A 17,055-nucleotide genomic window follows, 5' to 3' on the forward strand; every position below is an offset into this window, starting at 1 on the left:
GCCCAGTGTTACGGAAATCTGGTCACAACATTTATTCATTCATTCATTCCACCAACACTTAGTGAGCACCTCTGTGCCAGGCTTCACGTCCGGCTGGGGATCACTTAGTGAAAACAGACAAAACCCCGCTCTCCTGATGCTCACAGGCTGACAGGGGGACACACAGTAATGAGAACACACTAACAGTGGTGAATTATATGCTCTGTGTTCCTGTTATCTGTCCCTGGGTAACAAACAATCCCACAGTAAACAACCTCTGTGTTCTCTCCTGTGCTGCGGGCTGACTGGGCTCAGCGGGCAGCTCTTCTGCTCGTGTGACACGGGCTGGGCTGCCGTCACTGGAGGCCCGACTGGTCCAGAACATTCCAGAGGCTCCCTGTCGGGGCTGCACTGGTGTCGCTGTCTGTTGGCTGGGGGCTCCCTGGGGCTGTTCACCCGGTGGCCTCAGGCACCTCCTCCTGGTTCTCTGCTGGGCGTGGCTGCTCCCAGCCGGGCACCTGGTTCCGGAAGGGCGGGTTCCAAGTGCACAAGTCAGAAACCACAGGGCCTCTTATGTCAGAACCTCAGAACTCAAGCAATGTCACCTTCCTCGTGGTCTCGTCCTCGGAGCTCCTCATTGACCCAAGGGGACAGAATTACCCCACCTCTAGACAGAGATGGCGAGGTCACATGACAGAGAGCAGGTGGGGTGGGCAATGTTGTGGAGGCCATCATGGGGGGAAATGACTTCATAGTGTGTTAGAGAGTGATGGAAGACATAGAGAACATTTTAATTTTAAAATTTTGAACTAATTAAGGCAAAATAAAGGAAGAAATGCCACTATTAGATTGTGGTGACGGCTTGCAGGCCTGGGGAGGTGGGAGACTAAGCGGGCAGATATTGGAGGAAGAACCTCCCTGCGCACCTGCGCCACAGGGCCACAGTGCACAGGCGCAAAACGGCGGCCAGAATGCCGCTGGCTGACTTTTTAAAACTTTCTAACTTTACACTTTAAGAAACTAGAAAAAGAGCAAACATATTGGAAAGTTAGCAGAAGCAATGAAGTAATAAATATCAGAACAGAGATAAATAAAACAGAGAAAATCAACCAGACCTAAAGTTGGTCGTTTAAAATGACTAAGAAAACAAAAAGCCTTTACTTAGGTCAGCTTAGAAAAAAAGAAAACACTCAGTTTACGAAAATTGGAAATGAAAATGAGGACATGACGACTAATTTTATAAAATAAAAATAATTGTGAGGGCCCTGGCCGGTTGGCTCAGTGGTAGAGCGTTGGCCTGGCGTGCAGAGGTCCTGGGTTCGATTCCCGGCCAGGGCACACAGGAGAGGCGCCCATTTTGCTTCTCCACCCCTCCCCCTCTCCTTCCTCTCTGTCTCTCTCTTCCCCTCCCACAGCCGAGGCTCCATTGGAGCAAAGATGGCCCAGGTGCTGGGGATGGCTCCTTGGCCTCTGCCCCAGGCGCTAGAGTGGCTCTGGTCGAGGCAGAGCGACGCCCCAGAGGGGCAGAGCATCGCCCCCTGGTGGGCAGAGCGTCGCCCCCTGGTGGGCGTGCCGGGTGGATCCTGGTCGGGCGCATGCGGGTGTCTGTCTGACTGTCTCTCCCTGTTTCCATCTTGAGAAAAAAAAATAATAATAATAATAATAATTGTGAGTACTGTAAACAGCTCTAAGCCAACAAATCAGATAACCTAAATTAAATGGACGAATTCCTAGAAACATACAACTCTCTGCAAGTAAATCATGAAGAAGTTAAACAGTTGAAGAGACAGACAGTTGGCCCTCAAACAACATAGGTCTGAACTGCACAGGCTGCTTACATGTGGGGTTTTGTCATCTTGTCAACAGACGACACAAACTAGCAGGATCAAGAAGTGCAATCCTGTAAATGTATTTTCTCTTTATTATTTTCTCAAGAACATTTTCTTTTCGTAAGCTAACCTGATTTTAAAAATATAGCATTATATCACATATGACATACAAACTGTGTGGTAATGAATTGTTTATGTGATCAATAAGGCTTTGGTCAACAGTAGGCTCTTAGTAGGTAAGTTCTGGGAGAGTGCACAAGTTTACTATAATAAAAGAAAACAGATGCATATCCTGGTCAAATATTGATGAAAAAACCTCCAATAGCAAAGTAAATACAGCCGTGTATTAAGAGGATTATATACCATGGCCTATTCTGATTTCTTCCAGATAGCAAGGATGGTAAGCAAAATTCAACATACAAAAATCAGTCCATAAAACACAGCACATCGGCCCTGGCCGGTTGGCTCAGCGGTAGAGCGTCGGCCTAGCGTGCGGAGGACCCGGGTTCGATTCCCGGCCAGGGCACACAGGAGAAGCGCCCATTTGCTTCTCCACCCCTCCGCCGCGCCTTCCTCTCTGTCTCTCTCTTCCCCTCCCGCAGCCAAGGCTCCATTGGAGCAAAGATGGCCCGGGCGCTGGGGATGGCTCTGTGGCCTCTGCCTCAGGCGCTAGAGTGGCTCTGGTCGCAACATGACGACGCCCAGGATGGGCAGAGCACCACCCCCTGGTGGGCAGAGCATAGCCCCATGGTGGGCGTGCCGGGTGGATCCCGGTCTGGCGCATGCGGGAGTCTGTCTGACTGTCTCTCCCTGTTTCCAGCTTCAGAAAAGTGCAAAAAAAAAAACAAAACAAAAAAAAACACAAAAAAAACACAGCACATCAACAGAATGAAGGGGGAATGAGTGATCATCTTAATCAATGCAGAGAGAAAAAGCATGTGACAAAATTGAACACCCTTCATGATCAAAATATTTAATAAACTATAAACAGAATGAAAGGGTTTTTTTGTATTAAAAGCCTTGTGTGGAAAACCCAGAGCTAATATCAGTATAATAGTGCAAAGCTGAAAGCGTTTCCCCTGAGATCAGGAGCAAGACAGGGGTGCCCACCTCCCCACGTCTTCTCTGCACAGTATTGGAAGTTCTAGCTAGAGCAACCAGGAAAGAAAAAAGAAAAATAAACCAAATTGAAAACAAGGAAGTGAAATTATATCGTTGCAGATGACATTATCTCGTAAATGACCCCTGAGAATCACACACACGCACACACACACATACACAATTGTTAGATCTAATAAACTAATTCAGAAAAACTAACTCACCTGACAAGGTGGTGGAGCAGTGGACAGAGCATTGGCTTGGGATGCTGAGGACCCAAGTTGGAAACTCTGACGTCGTGGCTTCAGATGGGGCTCATCAGCTTGAGTGAGGAGTCCCCGGCTTGAGCGTGGGGTCATAGACATGACCCCATGGTCACTGGCTTGAGCAAGGGGCCACTGACTCTGCTGGAGCCCCCGGGGACAAGGCATGTATGAATAACCAATCAATGAACAACTAAGGTGGCAGAACAAAGAATTTATGCTTCTCATCTCCCTCCCTTCCTGCCTGTCTGCCCCTTCCTCTCTCTAAAAAAAAAGAAAAAGAAAAGAAAACTAACTCCTACAGTGGAAGGCTGACCCCTACAGACAGCGTGGCCTGCCGTCCTCTGCCTTCTGGCTCCTGAGTGGCTGTGACAGTAACACCCACCTGCAGGGGACACAGTGTGGGAAGAGAAACCACTCAGAGTTCCCACATCACCGCCCGCTCTGGGCAGGACTGTGGTCTCCTAACCGCTGCGTTCTTCTACCCACAGCCACAGGTCAGGAGGCTGGGCATTCCCAGAGCCTGACTTCCCTGCGAGCTGAAACGCGCTTCCTTCCTGCCCACTTCCAGCCTAGAGGTGGAAACGGCTTCCTGCTGGAGGTCAGGGACCCCGCACCTGGGTCTCCTCTGCCTTCCAGCTCCTCTGCAAACGGTATTCTTTCTTTCCCAATATTTATCACCAGTCTGTAATTGAAGGAACATCTAAATCAGTGTTTCCCAACCTTTTTTGTGCCATGCCCCACCTTAACCTTTCTAAAATTTTTATGTCCCCCCCTATGTAACATACATAATTTTTAACATTAAAAAATTGATTTGTTCACTTAATAAACATAAATGATAGGTTCTAGGAAGAAATCACTATGAAATTGTTAACAAAACACAGTAAGTAAAATTTCAAAACATATAATGAAAAACAGAAATTTAAATTCCAAATAATTTTAATACAGATTTTTCTATATTAATTTATTATTTTAATTTAGTGTGATCCTTGCGCTTGATGCTTGCTGCACAGAGATTTTATATTAGGTTCCAATTTGGTTAGCTTTAGTCTCAAGTCTCCACGTTGTGTTATACCCAGCCGATATCTTTTCTTTACCAGTAAATCATTTACAGCACTAAATCCACATTCAGCTAAAAATGAAGATGGAAACGGTAGCAATAGTTTTTTTGCACATTTGGTTGAATTTGGGTATTTGATTTCTGTTTCCTCACAAAGCCATGCCATCGCTCCTTTGATATTAAATAAAGCTTTAACTGACTCATCAATTTGCAATTCTGAGAGTTCTTCTTGATACTGCATATTTGATATATCAGACAAATCCACTAACATTGGCTGCATCACCCATGTTGGGAAATCAATTTGTTTTAAATCAGAAAATCTTTCTTTTAAATCAGCCGATAGAATATTCAAATGATTGACAATAACAAGTAAAGCGGTATCAGTTACTTCACATTTTTGGAGCCACTGAAACTGTTTAAAGTTTTTGTTGTTAATATGTTTCTGACATAACTCAATATTGGTAATGAAACCAAATATCTTTGCTTTTGCATCGACAAGAGTTTTATTTGTTCCTTGAAGTTGCTTATTTAATATATTTAGTTTTTCAAAGATATCAGCTAAATAACTCACAAATGCTTTACCATCTATTGTTAACAGATACTTCATTTCAGGTTTGTCGCTTAAAAAATCACTAAGAGTATCAAACAGTTCCATAAATCTTTTCAAACAGTTTCCTTTAGATAGCCATCTTACTTCAGTATGAAGTAAAAGTCTCACATGGTCTTCATTTTGTTCTTCACAAAATAGCTTGAAAAGACGCTCACATTTGGCACTAGCTTTAATAGCATTAACACACTTTATTACTGTATGTAATACTTCATTCAGAACAGGCGAGATGTTTTTAGCTACCAAGTTTTCCCTATGAATAACACAACGCACAAGAATCATTTCTGGATTCGCATCTTTCATCAATTTTAAGCAGCCATTTTTCTTGCCCATCATATTGGGAGCACCATCTGTAGCACAAGATGTTCTATTTTTCATTGGTATATCATTGACAGCTAAGTAGTTTTTTAGCTTATTATATATATCTTTGGAGGTAGTGGTGCTTTCTAATCTTTTACAGAACAACATTTCTTCAGCAAAATGTCCTTTATCAATATATCTTACGTAAGTTATCAATACTGCCTCACTGTCTCTCAAAGTTGATTCATCCATTTGAAAGGAGAATTTTCTTGTTTTCAGCTTTTCAATAAGTTGTTTTTCAATATCCTCACTCATTTCGTCTATTCTTCTGCTAACAGTATTGTCACTGAGTGGCATAGCTTTTACATCTTTGTCATCTTTTTCAAGAACCGTTTTAAGAAATGCTGATATTGACGGTTTTATTAAATTCACTCCTATAGTGTGATTTTCTCCAGTTTTAGCGATAAATAAAGAAATTTGATAACTAGCCTCAAGAACACGATTATTAGTTGAAGTATGAGCAGTAAATAGAGACTTTAATGTTCTTTTTTCAAAATTTTTCTTTAAAGTTTTAAAGTAACTCAAATCTGAATTAATATGAGCACTATGTTTCGCCTTCAAATGCGCCTCAAGACGACCTCGTTTCATTGATTCGTTGGTCAAGCATTGCTGGCATAAAAGACAAAAAGGAATCCGCTCATCGTGAACAGCGGGTATGAACCCAAATTTTAAATATTCCTCCGAATATTGATGAGTTTTTTTCTTGCTTGCACCACTCATTTTACTATGGGCTATAAGAAATAAAAATAAGATCAATTAAAAACTAATATTAAAATATGTGTTAAAATATATTCAATGTGACATAAACGTATACTAAAAATTCATATTTATTTAAATGTATATAACACATTTACTACAGTACCACCGCAAATCAAAAGGTATCTATATTTTTTCCACTTGACAAAATTTTCTGGAAAGTTATGCTTCTAAAATTAAAATTGTCGTGCATGCACTATTATAGCCCCAATAATATTTATAAAATATTATTGCTTTCTAGCCCCGATGCAAGAAGTACTTAATAAAGAGTTTAATATTGGTAAAAATAAAATCAAATACTTACCAATTATATCTATACAATATATATGTATATTTATTAAATCAACGAGCTTTTACAACAGTTTTGACTGACACTTATTTCAAATTAACACCAACTGAATGATGTGAAACACTACAGAAGTTGCGATGGGCCAATTAGGTGAGAATAACTGCGTCGTTTAGCGAGTTTTTAAAACGTCCGGGGTTCCCCGCGGCAGACGGCACGCTCCGCGGTGAACCCAGGACGAAGTTTACTTGATGACGCCAATCACCCAGTTGATATTTTGGTCTCGTCAAACGAAATTATAATTAATAATTATTTACCGCAATTATTTAAGAATTGCATTTTTTGTTAAATTTGGCACCGATATCTAGCATTGCATTTAAATGGCCTGGGGCGAAAGAGTTAAAGTCGTGTCGAGTCCATTTTCAAATTGCCCCCTTAACTATTGAATTGCCCCCATGTGGGGCGTGGGCCCCACGTTGGGAAACACCGGATTAAGGTTTTTATTGTTGCCATCCTTAAGGGCTGCAGCGATAGCACATATGACTTAATTTTAATTTCCCATCTGACCAAAAGCTGTGAGGAATTGTTATAATATTTTTGGCCATGTAAATATCTTTAACTAGATGGACTGGACTCCAGTAATATGCCCGCCTTTAGAGCAGCGGTTCTCAACCTGTGGGCCGCGACCCTGGTGGGGTCGCCTAAAGCCATCGGAAAATACATAATGCATATCAGGTATTTACATTCCAAATCATAACTGTAGCAAAATTACAGTTATGAAGTAGCCACCAAAATTATTTTTTGGTTTGGGGTCACCGCAACATGAGGAACTGTATTGCGGGTCACGGCGTTAGAAAGGTTGAGAACCACTGCTTTAGAACAATAGTTTATCTCTGAGGGAATAAAACGTATGATGCTTTGGGAATCTCAGTTACCCTTCCTCACCTGGTGGACTCCCTGGGGCAGGAATGGTTATTAACTTTGAGTGTTGGCCTCAATCAAACCTAAGTGGTGGGTGTTCTGGCATCTATTAACTGCTACTTTTTCTATCATTGAGTCTGTGGTCAAACACCTGTGGTATAATGGGAAATATTTGGTCTTCACCCTGATTCCTGGCACAGAGCTCATAAAACCCTCAGAATCTTTGAAATGCTCATGAGATGGCTCGTGGCTGAGGGTCCTGGGTAGCTTCAGGATGGGGCTGGTCACCGAAAACACCAGGCTTGCTCAGAGGGTCGGGGTTTTCAGCCTCACTGCCCGAACCGCTGGGAGTTCAATCCCCAATGGCCAATAATTTAATCCATCATGTCCATATAGGGAAACTTCCAAAAAAAACCCAACCCCTTATCAATGGTGTCCAGAGAGCTTCTGAAGTGTGACCACATCCATGTGATGGAGGGGAAGGGGTGTGGGAAATGGCCAGAGATTAGGATGCTGCCCTGAGACAGGTCCTTGGTGTGGACTTTGGAACATCAAGTCCTGTGGGGGCAGCTGATCCCTATGGTCTTTTCCTCGGTAGCTGAGAGGTATTAGTTAATCATCCTTTGCTGCACCCGAAATCATTCAAAACTAATCTGACCCAGGCTCTACTAATCTGCTCGATGAGTAGACACCAATAAATATGATGAGGCCCCAGAGATCTGGGCTCTCAGTCCTGGAGGTTGGGAGTCCCCTGTGCCCATCTTTTCTCTATGTTGTGTCTTGTGTGTTTTTTTTCTTAAGTCCTGCAGCGCCTTCCTCTCGTGCACCCCCATTGTCAAGTGGGTCTCAGCAACTGGTGCCCAAACAGGGACTGATTGAAACAGTAGCACAATTGGAAGAAGAATCACCAGGGTGATAAATACAGTAAGGAAATAACTGCTGGGCCCCGAGGGGAAACAGAGGCCCCGGTTCCGTCCGTCACAGGAAAGCAGTAAGGACGTCCTCGGAAAATACAGGGTGACCAGGGGGAGCGGGGACAGCGGGGACAGTGTTATGAAATGCCGTCCCTATGTCTGTCTCTGAAAACAGCTGTTGACGGCTGGCGGGGCTAAAGCAGCGAAGGAAACTTCAGAATGATCACAAGTGACTGAGAAGCACGGCACTTGGTTCCTGCTTTAGGAAGTCTAGATTTACACGATGGGGAAAGGGAGGAAAAGAGCTGAAAAAATTATATACTCAAGGTGATCTGTAGCCGGTTACTATTCAGCAAACTTGGACCTTAGTTAAATCTGTTTTAGAACTTTTGCAATATGATGATGATGATGGAGATGATGAGGGAGATGAAGAACTTGGGGAGATTAAATACGCTGAGCCTGAAAGTGCTCTGAAGGGTGACAAACCTTCTCGCCATCTGCCCCTTTCATTGATTTTGGGGAACCTTTGCTGCCCCCTCCTCCGCCTGTTTTTGTATCTAGGGAGTCAAGGCCTCATTACCGGCTCTTCAGAAAGGAATATTCCAGGCCCGTAGAGAGGGAGATTCGGATGCATCACAGATGGCTTTTCCAGTGACAGTTGCAGAGAGAGTGGCATCGGTAAACATCAAGGCATTACAGTGTCCTTACAGCCTGAAACAAGAAGCCATAGACAAGGAAGAGAGGACCTGTCGCATTTTCTCTAGTGGCTGCTGTTCACAGAGGCCTCCTCTCTAAACCCCAAGCAGTGCCTTTAAAGTGGACAGCAGATAAGCCTGTTTGGATTGAACAGCGGCCGTTAGCTAAGGAAAGATTGGAGGCTCTTCAAGAATTAGTATTAGAGCCATTGGAAAAAGGACATATAGAGAGGTCATTTAGCCTGTGGAATTCTCCAGTGTTTGTGATTAAGAAAAAACCAGGAAAGTGGGTTTTTGACAGATTTACATGCAGTGAACACAGTACTTCAACCTATGGGAGCTTTACAACCACAGTGACCACACCCAACTTTACCACCTAAGAAATGGCCAGTAATAGTGACTGACTTAAAAGATTGTTTTTTCACGATACCTTTGACACAGGAAGGCAAGACTGAGAAAAATTTGCCTTTTCTGTACCTTCCCTGAATGCTAAAGAGCCAATGAAAAGATTTCAGTGGAAGGTGCTGCCAGAAGGCAGCGTACCAGCCCTACTGTCTGTGAAAACTTTGTAGCTAAAGCCGTGGAACCTATTCTGTCACAATTCCCTCAGTGCTACAACATCCATTATATGGACAATATTCTTGTAGTAGCTGGAAACCAAGAATAAATAACTAAAACCTATGCTGCTTCAGAGAAACAGGTGCAAATTGCTGGGTTGAAAATAGCACCTGAAAAGATTCAACAGAGTAGCCTGGTCTCTGCTACAGGTGTTATTGTTCAGCATGATGAATTAGTTGAATGTCTATTCTTACCTAATTCTACCATCAAATCTCTCTCTCCCCATCTTGATCTCATGTCCTCACTTACTTCTCAAAGGAAGGGAAGATTCGACAACTTGTGGGATGTGATCCATCTACGATCCTTCTTCCCTTAACAAGAGCTGACGTTTCTTCTTGTTTTCAGATTCATTTACGCTGGCAGATAGCTTTTGCCTATTCCCTAGGGATTATTGATAATCATTATCCAAACACCCTCTTTTCCAGTTCCTGAGGCACGCTGGATTCTACCTCATATTACCCGGCTGGAAGTTTTATCTAATGTCCCACCATCTTTCCTGAGGGCTCTGGTAATGGACATGCTGACTGTACCCGGGCGATAAAGAAACAGATTTCTACCCCGGGTTTTTCTGCTCAACAAGCTGAATTATATGCTGTTATTTCTGCTTTGCAGGATTTTCCCAATCCAGTTAACATTGTTAGTTATTTGCTTATCTAGTACAAGTCACAAAGATGATTGAAACACCTTTGTTAAAACCTTCCTTTACACAACCTCTTACTAATCTTTATTTTCAATTATACCAAACTGTCCGACAACACCGCTTCCTTTTTTATATCACTCATATTCGTTCACTTACTAATCTTCCAGGACCCTTAGCTGCAGGCAGTGCTACAGCTGACCATGCCTGCACTTTGGACTCCATCCATTGAGAAAATGCACTGGGAAGATTGTCGCGGACGTGATAGTGTTTTGCTACTTACTGGTTCCTATGGAACTGTCATCCACTGGGTCCCTAAGGGGTATGAAGTTCAAGACTGTAGCAAGGGAATGAGACCTGCAATTCCCGGGAGACTTAATGATGGAGTGTGTCTAATTAACACTGTGCGTGGCATTGCTGATGGTCTGCAAGCCCTTAATTCTATTCCTCGGATAAAACAATGGGGTACTGGATTATTGGGAGGTCTCATTAGGATATGTATTATTTTAATATGTTTTCTTTAGTCCTCAGATGCTCACAACAAACCTTCAGACAATTAATACAGAGAGAAGCTCCAAAACTGCTAACACAGAAACACAAAAACAAAAAAGGGACATGTAAGAAAAAGGCCAGAGATTAGGATGCTGCCCTGAGACCATCTTTGGTGTGGACTTTGGAACAAGTCCTGTGGGGGCAGAACGCTGCTCTGACCAGCACTACTATGACTGTTTATAGGAAGCAGCTGATCCCTGTAGCCATTTCCTGCACACCTGAAAGGATTAGTTCTGCACCTGGATCCATTCTAGGCTCATCTGACCCAGGCTCTGCTAATTTACTTGATGAGCAAAGACAAGAATAGGTTAGATGAGGCTGCAGAGATCTGGGCTCTGGGCCCTACAGTCTGGGAGTCTCCTGTACCCATCATTTCTCTATGTTGTGTCTTGTGTGTGTTTTTTCTTAAATCAGCAGCACCGTCCTCTCGTGCACACAGACTGCCGAGCTGGTCTCAGCACTGAGCACCACTGGGCACAGGCCCCGGCCATGCTCGGTCCTCACAGCAACAGAGTCAGCACAGCAGACACACGGGTTCTGGAAAGTTCTCAGTGCTTCCATTTATTTCCTCTCCAACTTTAGTGTCTCCTCTAATTAACCAACCAACCATCCGTGGCGGGAACTGAAAAACCTAATTCCCACCCAGAGTCTTATTTCAGTAAGGGAGACAGATGCTGCAGCTCAGGGCTCCACCAAGTACAGACAGGGATGGGGAGGGCCAGCCCCCCTCTGCTGGACAGGGAAGTGGGGGGAGGGGACCTGGGGATGGGTGGGCCAGTCTCCCACCTCCTCACACTATGCTGACAGGAATGCAGACATGTTCAGATGCCCCTTGCAGAGAGAGAAGTGAGAGGTTCCTGAAGTTAAACACGGTTCGTGGGGGGGGGGGGGGGTGTATGTGTGAAGCATCTTCCGTCACTCAGTTTCTGACAAGGCAGCTGTCTCATACTGTAGAAAATAATCACAAATTCAGTTCAGTCGTGGAAACTGGTGACATTCTCAATAGTTCACCTCATGCTCAAAATGTCCCAGCGAATCCCCATCACCCAGACCTGTCACCTCAGCCCCAACCCCTCCCCACATCTGGGTCTCACCTTTACAAACCGTGAAAGAAAAATCACAGCCCTGGGCACTGTCACTGCCTGGGGTAGAACAGAACAGGACGTGGTCAAAGCCCTCAGGACAGGAGACTACAGGTGGAACTATGGGGGTGGGGTGGGGACCCTCATGCTCCCACTGGCACGGTCTCAGGGGTCACCCCCTCTTTACAGATATGCAGCCTGAGAGTAGCTCCCTCCTTTCCTACCTGTGGGAAGAAAACATCCCATGAGAGACCAGAGAGGAGGAAAAGCTGTGAGGATCTAAAGGAACCCCTAGTCCTGGATCCCAGAGAAGTTTCCAGAACTGTGACTACAGACCCAGGGCAAAATCAGGAAACCTGAGGAAAGTACATGTGTGGGGACTGGACCAACCACCCTCCTGAAGGTCTGACCTCAGCAGGACCCTCCCCACTGACCTGTGACTGTTGGAGATCAGGTCCCCATCACCTGACTCATTAAGGTGATAAATGTGTCCCTCATGTTCACACGTGCCTCACTAAAGAGTCAGTGTTAGCAAACACTCTAGTCATGGTAAGCTCATGTGTGGGGACAGTACTTCCCATTAATGAAGCAAACACCACTTCTTCCTGGGCTTGAAACTCCCTGTGGGACAAGAAACTCAGACCCCACCCTTCCCTACCTGAGCGCCTCCTCCTCCACATCACAGCCCCCACCACAGCTCCAGTGACCACAGCTCCAAGGAGGACCAGGACAGCAACGGTGACCACAGTAGTATTGGTGGCCTGAGGAGGCTCTGGGAAGGGGAAGAAGGGGAAGAGAAGGTGATGGCTCTGACCACCTGTCCGCAGCCCCGACCCTGTTGAAGTCCTCCAGAGGCCCCTGCTCCCTGAGAAGAGGCTCTGTGCCCACGTCCCCTCCTCACCCCATCTCAGGGTCAGGGGCTCGGGCAGCCCCTCATGCTGCACTTGGCACGTGTAGCTCTGCTCCTCTCCAGGGGGCACCCCCACGGCCGCCCACTTCTGGAAGCTCCCGTCCCCCGCAGGCCTGGTCTCCACAAGCTCAGTGTCCTGGGTCTGGTCTTGCCCTTCACGCTGCCAGGTCAGGGTGATCTCCGCAGGGTAGAAGCCCAGGGCCCAGCACCTCAGGGTGACCTCACGGTCAGAGATGGGGTGGTGGGTCACGTGTGCCTTTGGGGGGTCTGAGGAGAAGGGAGAGAAATTCTATAACTTTTCATCATTCATGGGTCAGTCCAACAGCATTCACGTGACCATCCTGAGCGTGGGCAGGACAGCTGGGGTGGGGGAGGGAGCACAAAACCCAGATACCGGCCTGGACAAAGGCACCTGGGATGATCTCCTACTCTTTGGAAAGTTCTAGAATCAGAGGGACACAGCCCAGGTTCAGAGGTAGGTCTTTGAAGTGAGAAAAGGGGATTCTGGTCCTGACCTGGGTGGAGGCCAAATGACCCAGAAAAAACATGGTCAAACCTCAGACACACTGGGTGGGGAGACAGAGAACAGGGCCTGAGGGAAAAAGTCCCCATGGGTCCCAGGGCCACTGACAGGGTCAAGGGGAACCGCTGATGGGTGATTTCAGGGTTGGTCTCCCCTCCATCCCAGAGAGACTGCACCTAATTGTTCCTGGGAGAAGGGAGAGTCGCTCTCTGGTCCCGGCTCTGAAAACCCAGGGGACTCAATGTCCTGACCCAAAGGAGGGTGTTTTGACCCCCGTCCATTTCCTGTCTCCGTGTAGGAGCCGCAGCCCGAGGGGAGAGGAGGGAGCCCCGCGGCCCTGGTACCTGCGCGCTGCAGCGTCTCCTTCCCCTTTTCCAGGTAAAGGCGGAGGTTCTGAATGCACTCCCCCTCCAGGTAGCTCCTTAGGTGCTCAGCCACACCATCCTGCTCCCACTTGCGCCGGGTGATCTGGGCCGCCGCGTCGGCCGCGGTCCAGGAGCGCAGGTTCTCGTTCAGGGCGAGGTAGTCGGTACCGTCGTAGGCGAACTGACTGTACCCGCGGAGGAGGCGCCCGTCCCGCCGCATCTCGCAGCCGAGGATCCTCTGGAGGGTGTGAGACCCTGACCCCGCCCCGCGGTCAGCCCCGCCCACTAAGCCCCGCCCCGCGGTCAGCCCCGCCCACTAAGCCCCGCCCCGCGGTCAGCCCCGCCCACTAAGCCCCGCCCCTCGGCAGCACCGACCCCCCAACCCGACCCCGGGGTTAAACCTAAACAAGAAAGGAAACTGGGTCATAGTCCCCGCGGGCTCCTCCCAGTGGGGTGGGGGGTCCCGCGGTCTCGGGTGCAGCTCGGATCCAAACACTCGGGCGACCCCGGCCCGTCCGTGGGGATGGGGTCGTGACGGGAACCCGCCCGCGCGGCTCACCGTCCTCGCTCTGGTTGTAGTAGCCGCGCAGGGTGTTCAGGAACTCTCCGTACATCTGTGCGTTGTTCTTGTAGACCCGCGTCTCGCGGTCCCAATAGTGCGGGTCCTCCTGCTCCAGCCACGGCTGCTCCATCCACGGTGCCCGCGGCTCCGCCCTCGGGCTCGCGGCGTCGCTGTCGAACCGCACGAACTCCGTGTCGTCCACGTAGCCCACGGTGATGTACCGGGGCTCCCCGCGGCCGGGCCGGGACACGGCGGTGTAGAAATATCTCAGCGAGTGGGGACCTGGGGACGGGGAGGGGCTGAGACACGGCGACCCTCAGCCCTGTGCGGGTTCCGAGCACGGGAGACGGAAAAAGGGCGGGAACAGATCACGGGTCAGGACCCGGGCGGTGGACACGCGCCCCCTCCCCGGTGTCCTGCGCCACCGCCGGGTCCCCTCGCTCCTCCCCGCAGAGGCCGTTCCCTTAGGACCCGCACTCACTCGCCCAGGTCAGGGTCAGGACCAGGGTCCCCGAGAGCAGAAGGAGGAGGGTTGAGGACCTCATGATCTGCGTCTTTATAATCTGAGGACAATCTGTGTGGGGCGGGTTCGGGAGACTTTATAATCTGGGACCTCTGTGACGCTGATTGGCTGCTGTAGAACCTGGACACCCAATGCGAGTGACAGCTGGGGACTCATCATAAGTATCCAGGAGGGAGAACCCGGCACAGGGTGTGCGAGGGATAAGTGACCTCGAGGAGATGCCCACTCCTCAACACTGTCTTCCCGGCCCAGCCTCCGCCCTCGGGCTGCGACCCTGAGAGCCAGGTCTCGTGACCCGGGACTGTGCCCTGACCCCGCCTCTTGCGAAGAGAGCTCTTGGTCACCCGGTCTCCCTGAGTCCAGGCCCAGGGGCTGTGTGAGGACACCAGGGAGAGACCTCCAGGCTGGGCCCCGCCCCTCCTTCTCTTCTCTTCCCGGAATCCCTCCCCCTGAAATGAACTCCCTGCCTCCCACCGCTTATCTCTCCCCCTGGACTCTTCTAGAAGAAAACTCACCCCAAGGAACCTGATGTCAGAGAGTGAGCTCGCCCTGGGAAAGGAGGTGGAGGGACAGGGTTTCTCTTAACCCTGGAGGAGCTGTGTCTGAAAACACGAAATGGAGATTCTCAGAGACCAGTCTCCCTGTTGTCTGTGAACCTCAGTGGGGAGCACAGTCTTGGGAACCCGGAACATCAGGAAGCTGATCTGTAAGGAAGTGATTTTGGCCCCTTGGTACAGAAATGTGTCTAACCAGCACTGCAGTCAGACTCACAAAGCTCCTGAATTCTACTTCCCACACAGTGTGCCTGTGACTTCAGATTGTTAAATTGTAGGATGATCTTCATTCTGTAACCCTGAGTTTGTCTGTGAGTCCCTCATGTTCTCAATACAGAGAAGCCCAGGGAAGCCGTGTGTCACTGTGCATTTCAACAGGGGCATGTACATCCTGGAAGTTACAAGTGCTTAATGCGGTCATCCAAATGATGGAGAGAGAGAAGGAAGGCTGGTTGGAGGAGACTCAGACCCAGGACAGAGTAAGGAAAGTTCACAGAGGGTGTCAGGGAGCCTGGAGCCTAAATCAGCCTTCAGAGGGGCAATGGTCCTGCCTCAGTTTCCCTACTGTTGTCAACCTTTGATGAGAAGGAGCCTGTGAGAAGTGAGGTCCCAGAGCAAATGGGGCAGCAGATTTGAGAGCACAGCAGTGGGGCCATCGGTCAGTTATGCTCCCTCAGGCTGAGGTCTGGGTGTGCATTCTCACGCTGCCACGTGATCTAGTGGAGGAAAGAATGACAAGAGAGGAAAAGGGAAGAACTGCTGGACCAGCACCTTTACGTAGACGAGAAGGGATGAGGCCTCGAGCACCAGCAGAGGGACGGCTCTGGCTGGGAGTGTGGACAGCTCACCTGTGGTGACGTCTGCAAGTCGATGGTGTTAAAAATCTGTAACAATCGTCTTCTAATGTGTTCAGTTTTCTCAGTGCAGCAGGAAACAAGGTCACTGGCAGTAATGAGATGGGGAAGGAGGGTGGGTGTTTGAGCAGAGGATGGGGGAGACTGAGGGAGCCGTGCAGGGACAGGATGATTGTGGGAAGCACTGTGGACTCCCTTGTGGTCTGGGTCATGATGTTAATGTGACAGCATCCACGTGTCTGTGTTGTCTCCAGCCTCCTGTAGCTGCACGGGGCAGGTGCAGGGAGGGCAGAGGTAGAATTTCCCGGCTGTGTAGTTTTTCCAAGCAAGGGTGACAAGGCAAGGGAGATGAAGGGAGGGATAGAAATGCTGTCTCGTGGAATTGAAGATGAGTGAGGAGGGAGGAGAGGACACTGAGGGGTGAGGGATGGTGACTAGATGGTAGGATAATAACCTGGGATCCCAGTGGGCACAAAGGATTGTGGGAGGTGATGTAGCACAGGGTGGTCTCAGGCCTGGGAAACAAGCACATTTGTGATGAATGGTTTGCTGATATTACATTATAACATGTGATCAAATAATCACATCAGTGTTTCCAGAGCTTAGGCCACCCTGCGGGGTGAGTGGGGAGATGGAGGGCAGAGCGTGGAAAGCATGGCGTGGAGACTGTGGGAGGGCTGGGTTATTGGCAATGACAAGTCTAGGGGATGACAAGGGAGGGAGCCCAGGAAGAGCAGAGCAGAAGGTCATGGAGGAGAGGAGCTCAGGGAAGTGAGGAGCCAGGGACTGAGCATCCTCTGCTGTGTGTGTTCTGTCCCTGCTGTAAAGTGACCACAAACCGAGTGGCTTTAAACAACAGCCCTTTATTATCTCATGCTTGTGCAGGTTACACATCGACATGTCCTCACCGGGGCTCTGGAAGAATCCACTGCCAAGTTTATTCACTTTGTTGTCTGAACTCAGGTTCTTGCAGATGTGGGACTGAGCCCCTGTTTCCTTGCTGGGTGTCAGCTGGAGCCACCCTGAGCTCCCAGAGGATGTCTTCAGTCCTGGAACATGGCTCCCACAGCATACACAATCCTTCCCCCACGTGGGACCTCTCTGCCT

The 17,055-nt window shown here is 48.3% G+C and overlaps 1 protein-coding gene across 1 annotated transcript in view; it reads right to left on the bottom strand.

Moving 5' to 3' along the window:
• LOC136387721 (patr class I histocompatibility antigen, A-126 alpha chain-like) overlaps positions 1 to 14,577 on the bottom strand; it is a 155,809-nt gene extending 141,232 nt beyond the window's left edge. Inside the window, exons 1-6 of the mRNA XM_066359690.1 lie at positions 14,499 to 14,577; positions 14,015 to 14,299; positions 13,435 to 13,710; positions 12,559 to 12,834; positions 12,316 to 12,429; positions 11,745 to 11,881 (exon numbers count right to left, since the gene is read on the bottom strand). Of these exons, the coding sequence (XP_066215787.1) occupies positions 11,841 to 11,881; positions 12,316 to 12,429; positions 12,559 to 12,834; positions 13,435 to 13,710; positions 14,015 to 14,299; positions 14,499 to 14,562 (1,056 nt within the window). The 5' untranslated portion in view covers positions 14,563 to 14,577 and the 3' untranslated portion in view covers positions 11,745 to 11,840. Of the gene's footprint in view, positions 11,882 to 12,315; positions 12,430 to 12,558; positions 12,835 to 13,434; positions 13,711 to 14,014; positions 14,300 to 14,498 lie in introns of the transcript that reaches the window.
• Positions 14,578 to 17,055: the final 2,478 nt, after the last annotated feature.

This window comes from Saccopteryx leptura, chromosome 1, assembly GCF_036850995.1.
Source record: "Saccopteryx leptura isolate mSacLep1 chromosome 1, mSacLep1_pri_phased_curated, whole genome shotgun sequence".
NCBI classification, from domain to species: domain Eukaryota; kingdom Metazoa; phylum Chordata; class Mammalia; order Chiroptera; family Emballonuridae; genus Saccopteryx; species Saccopteryx leptura.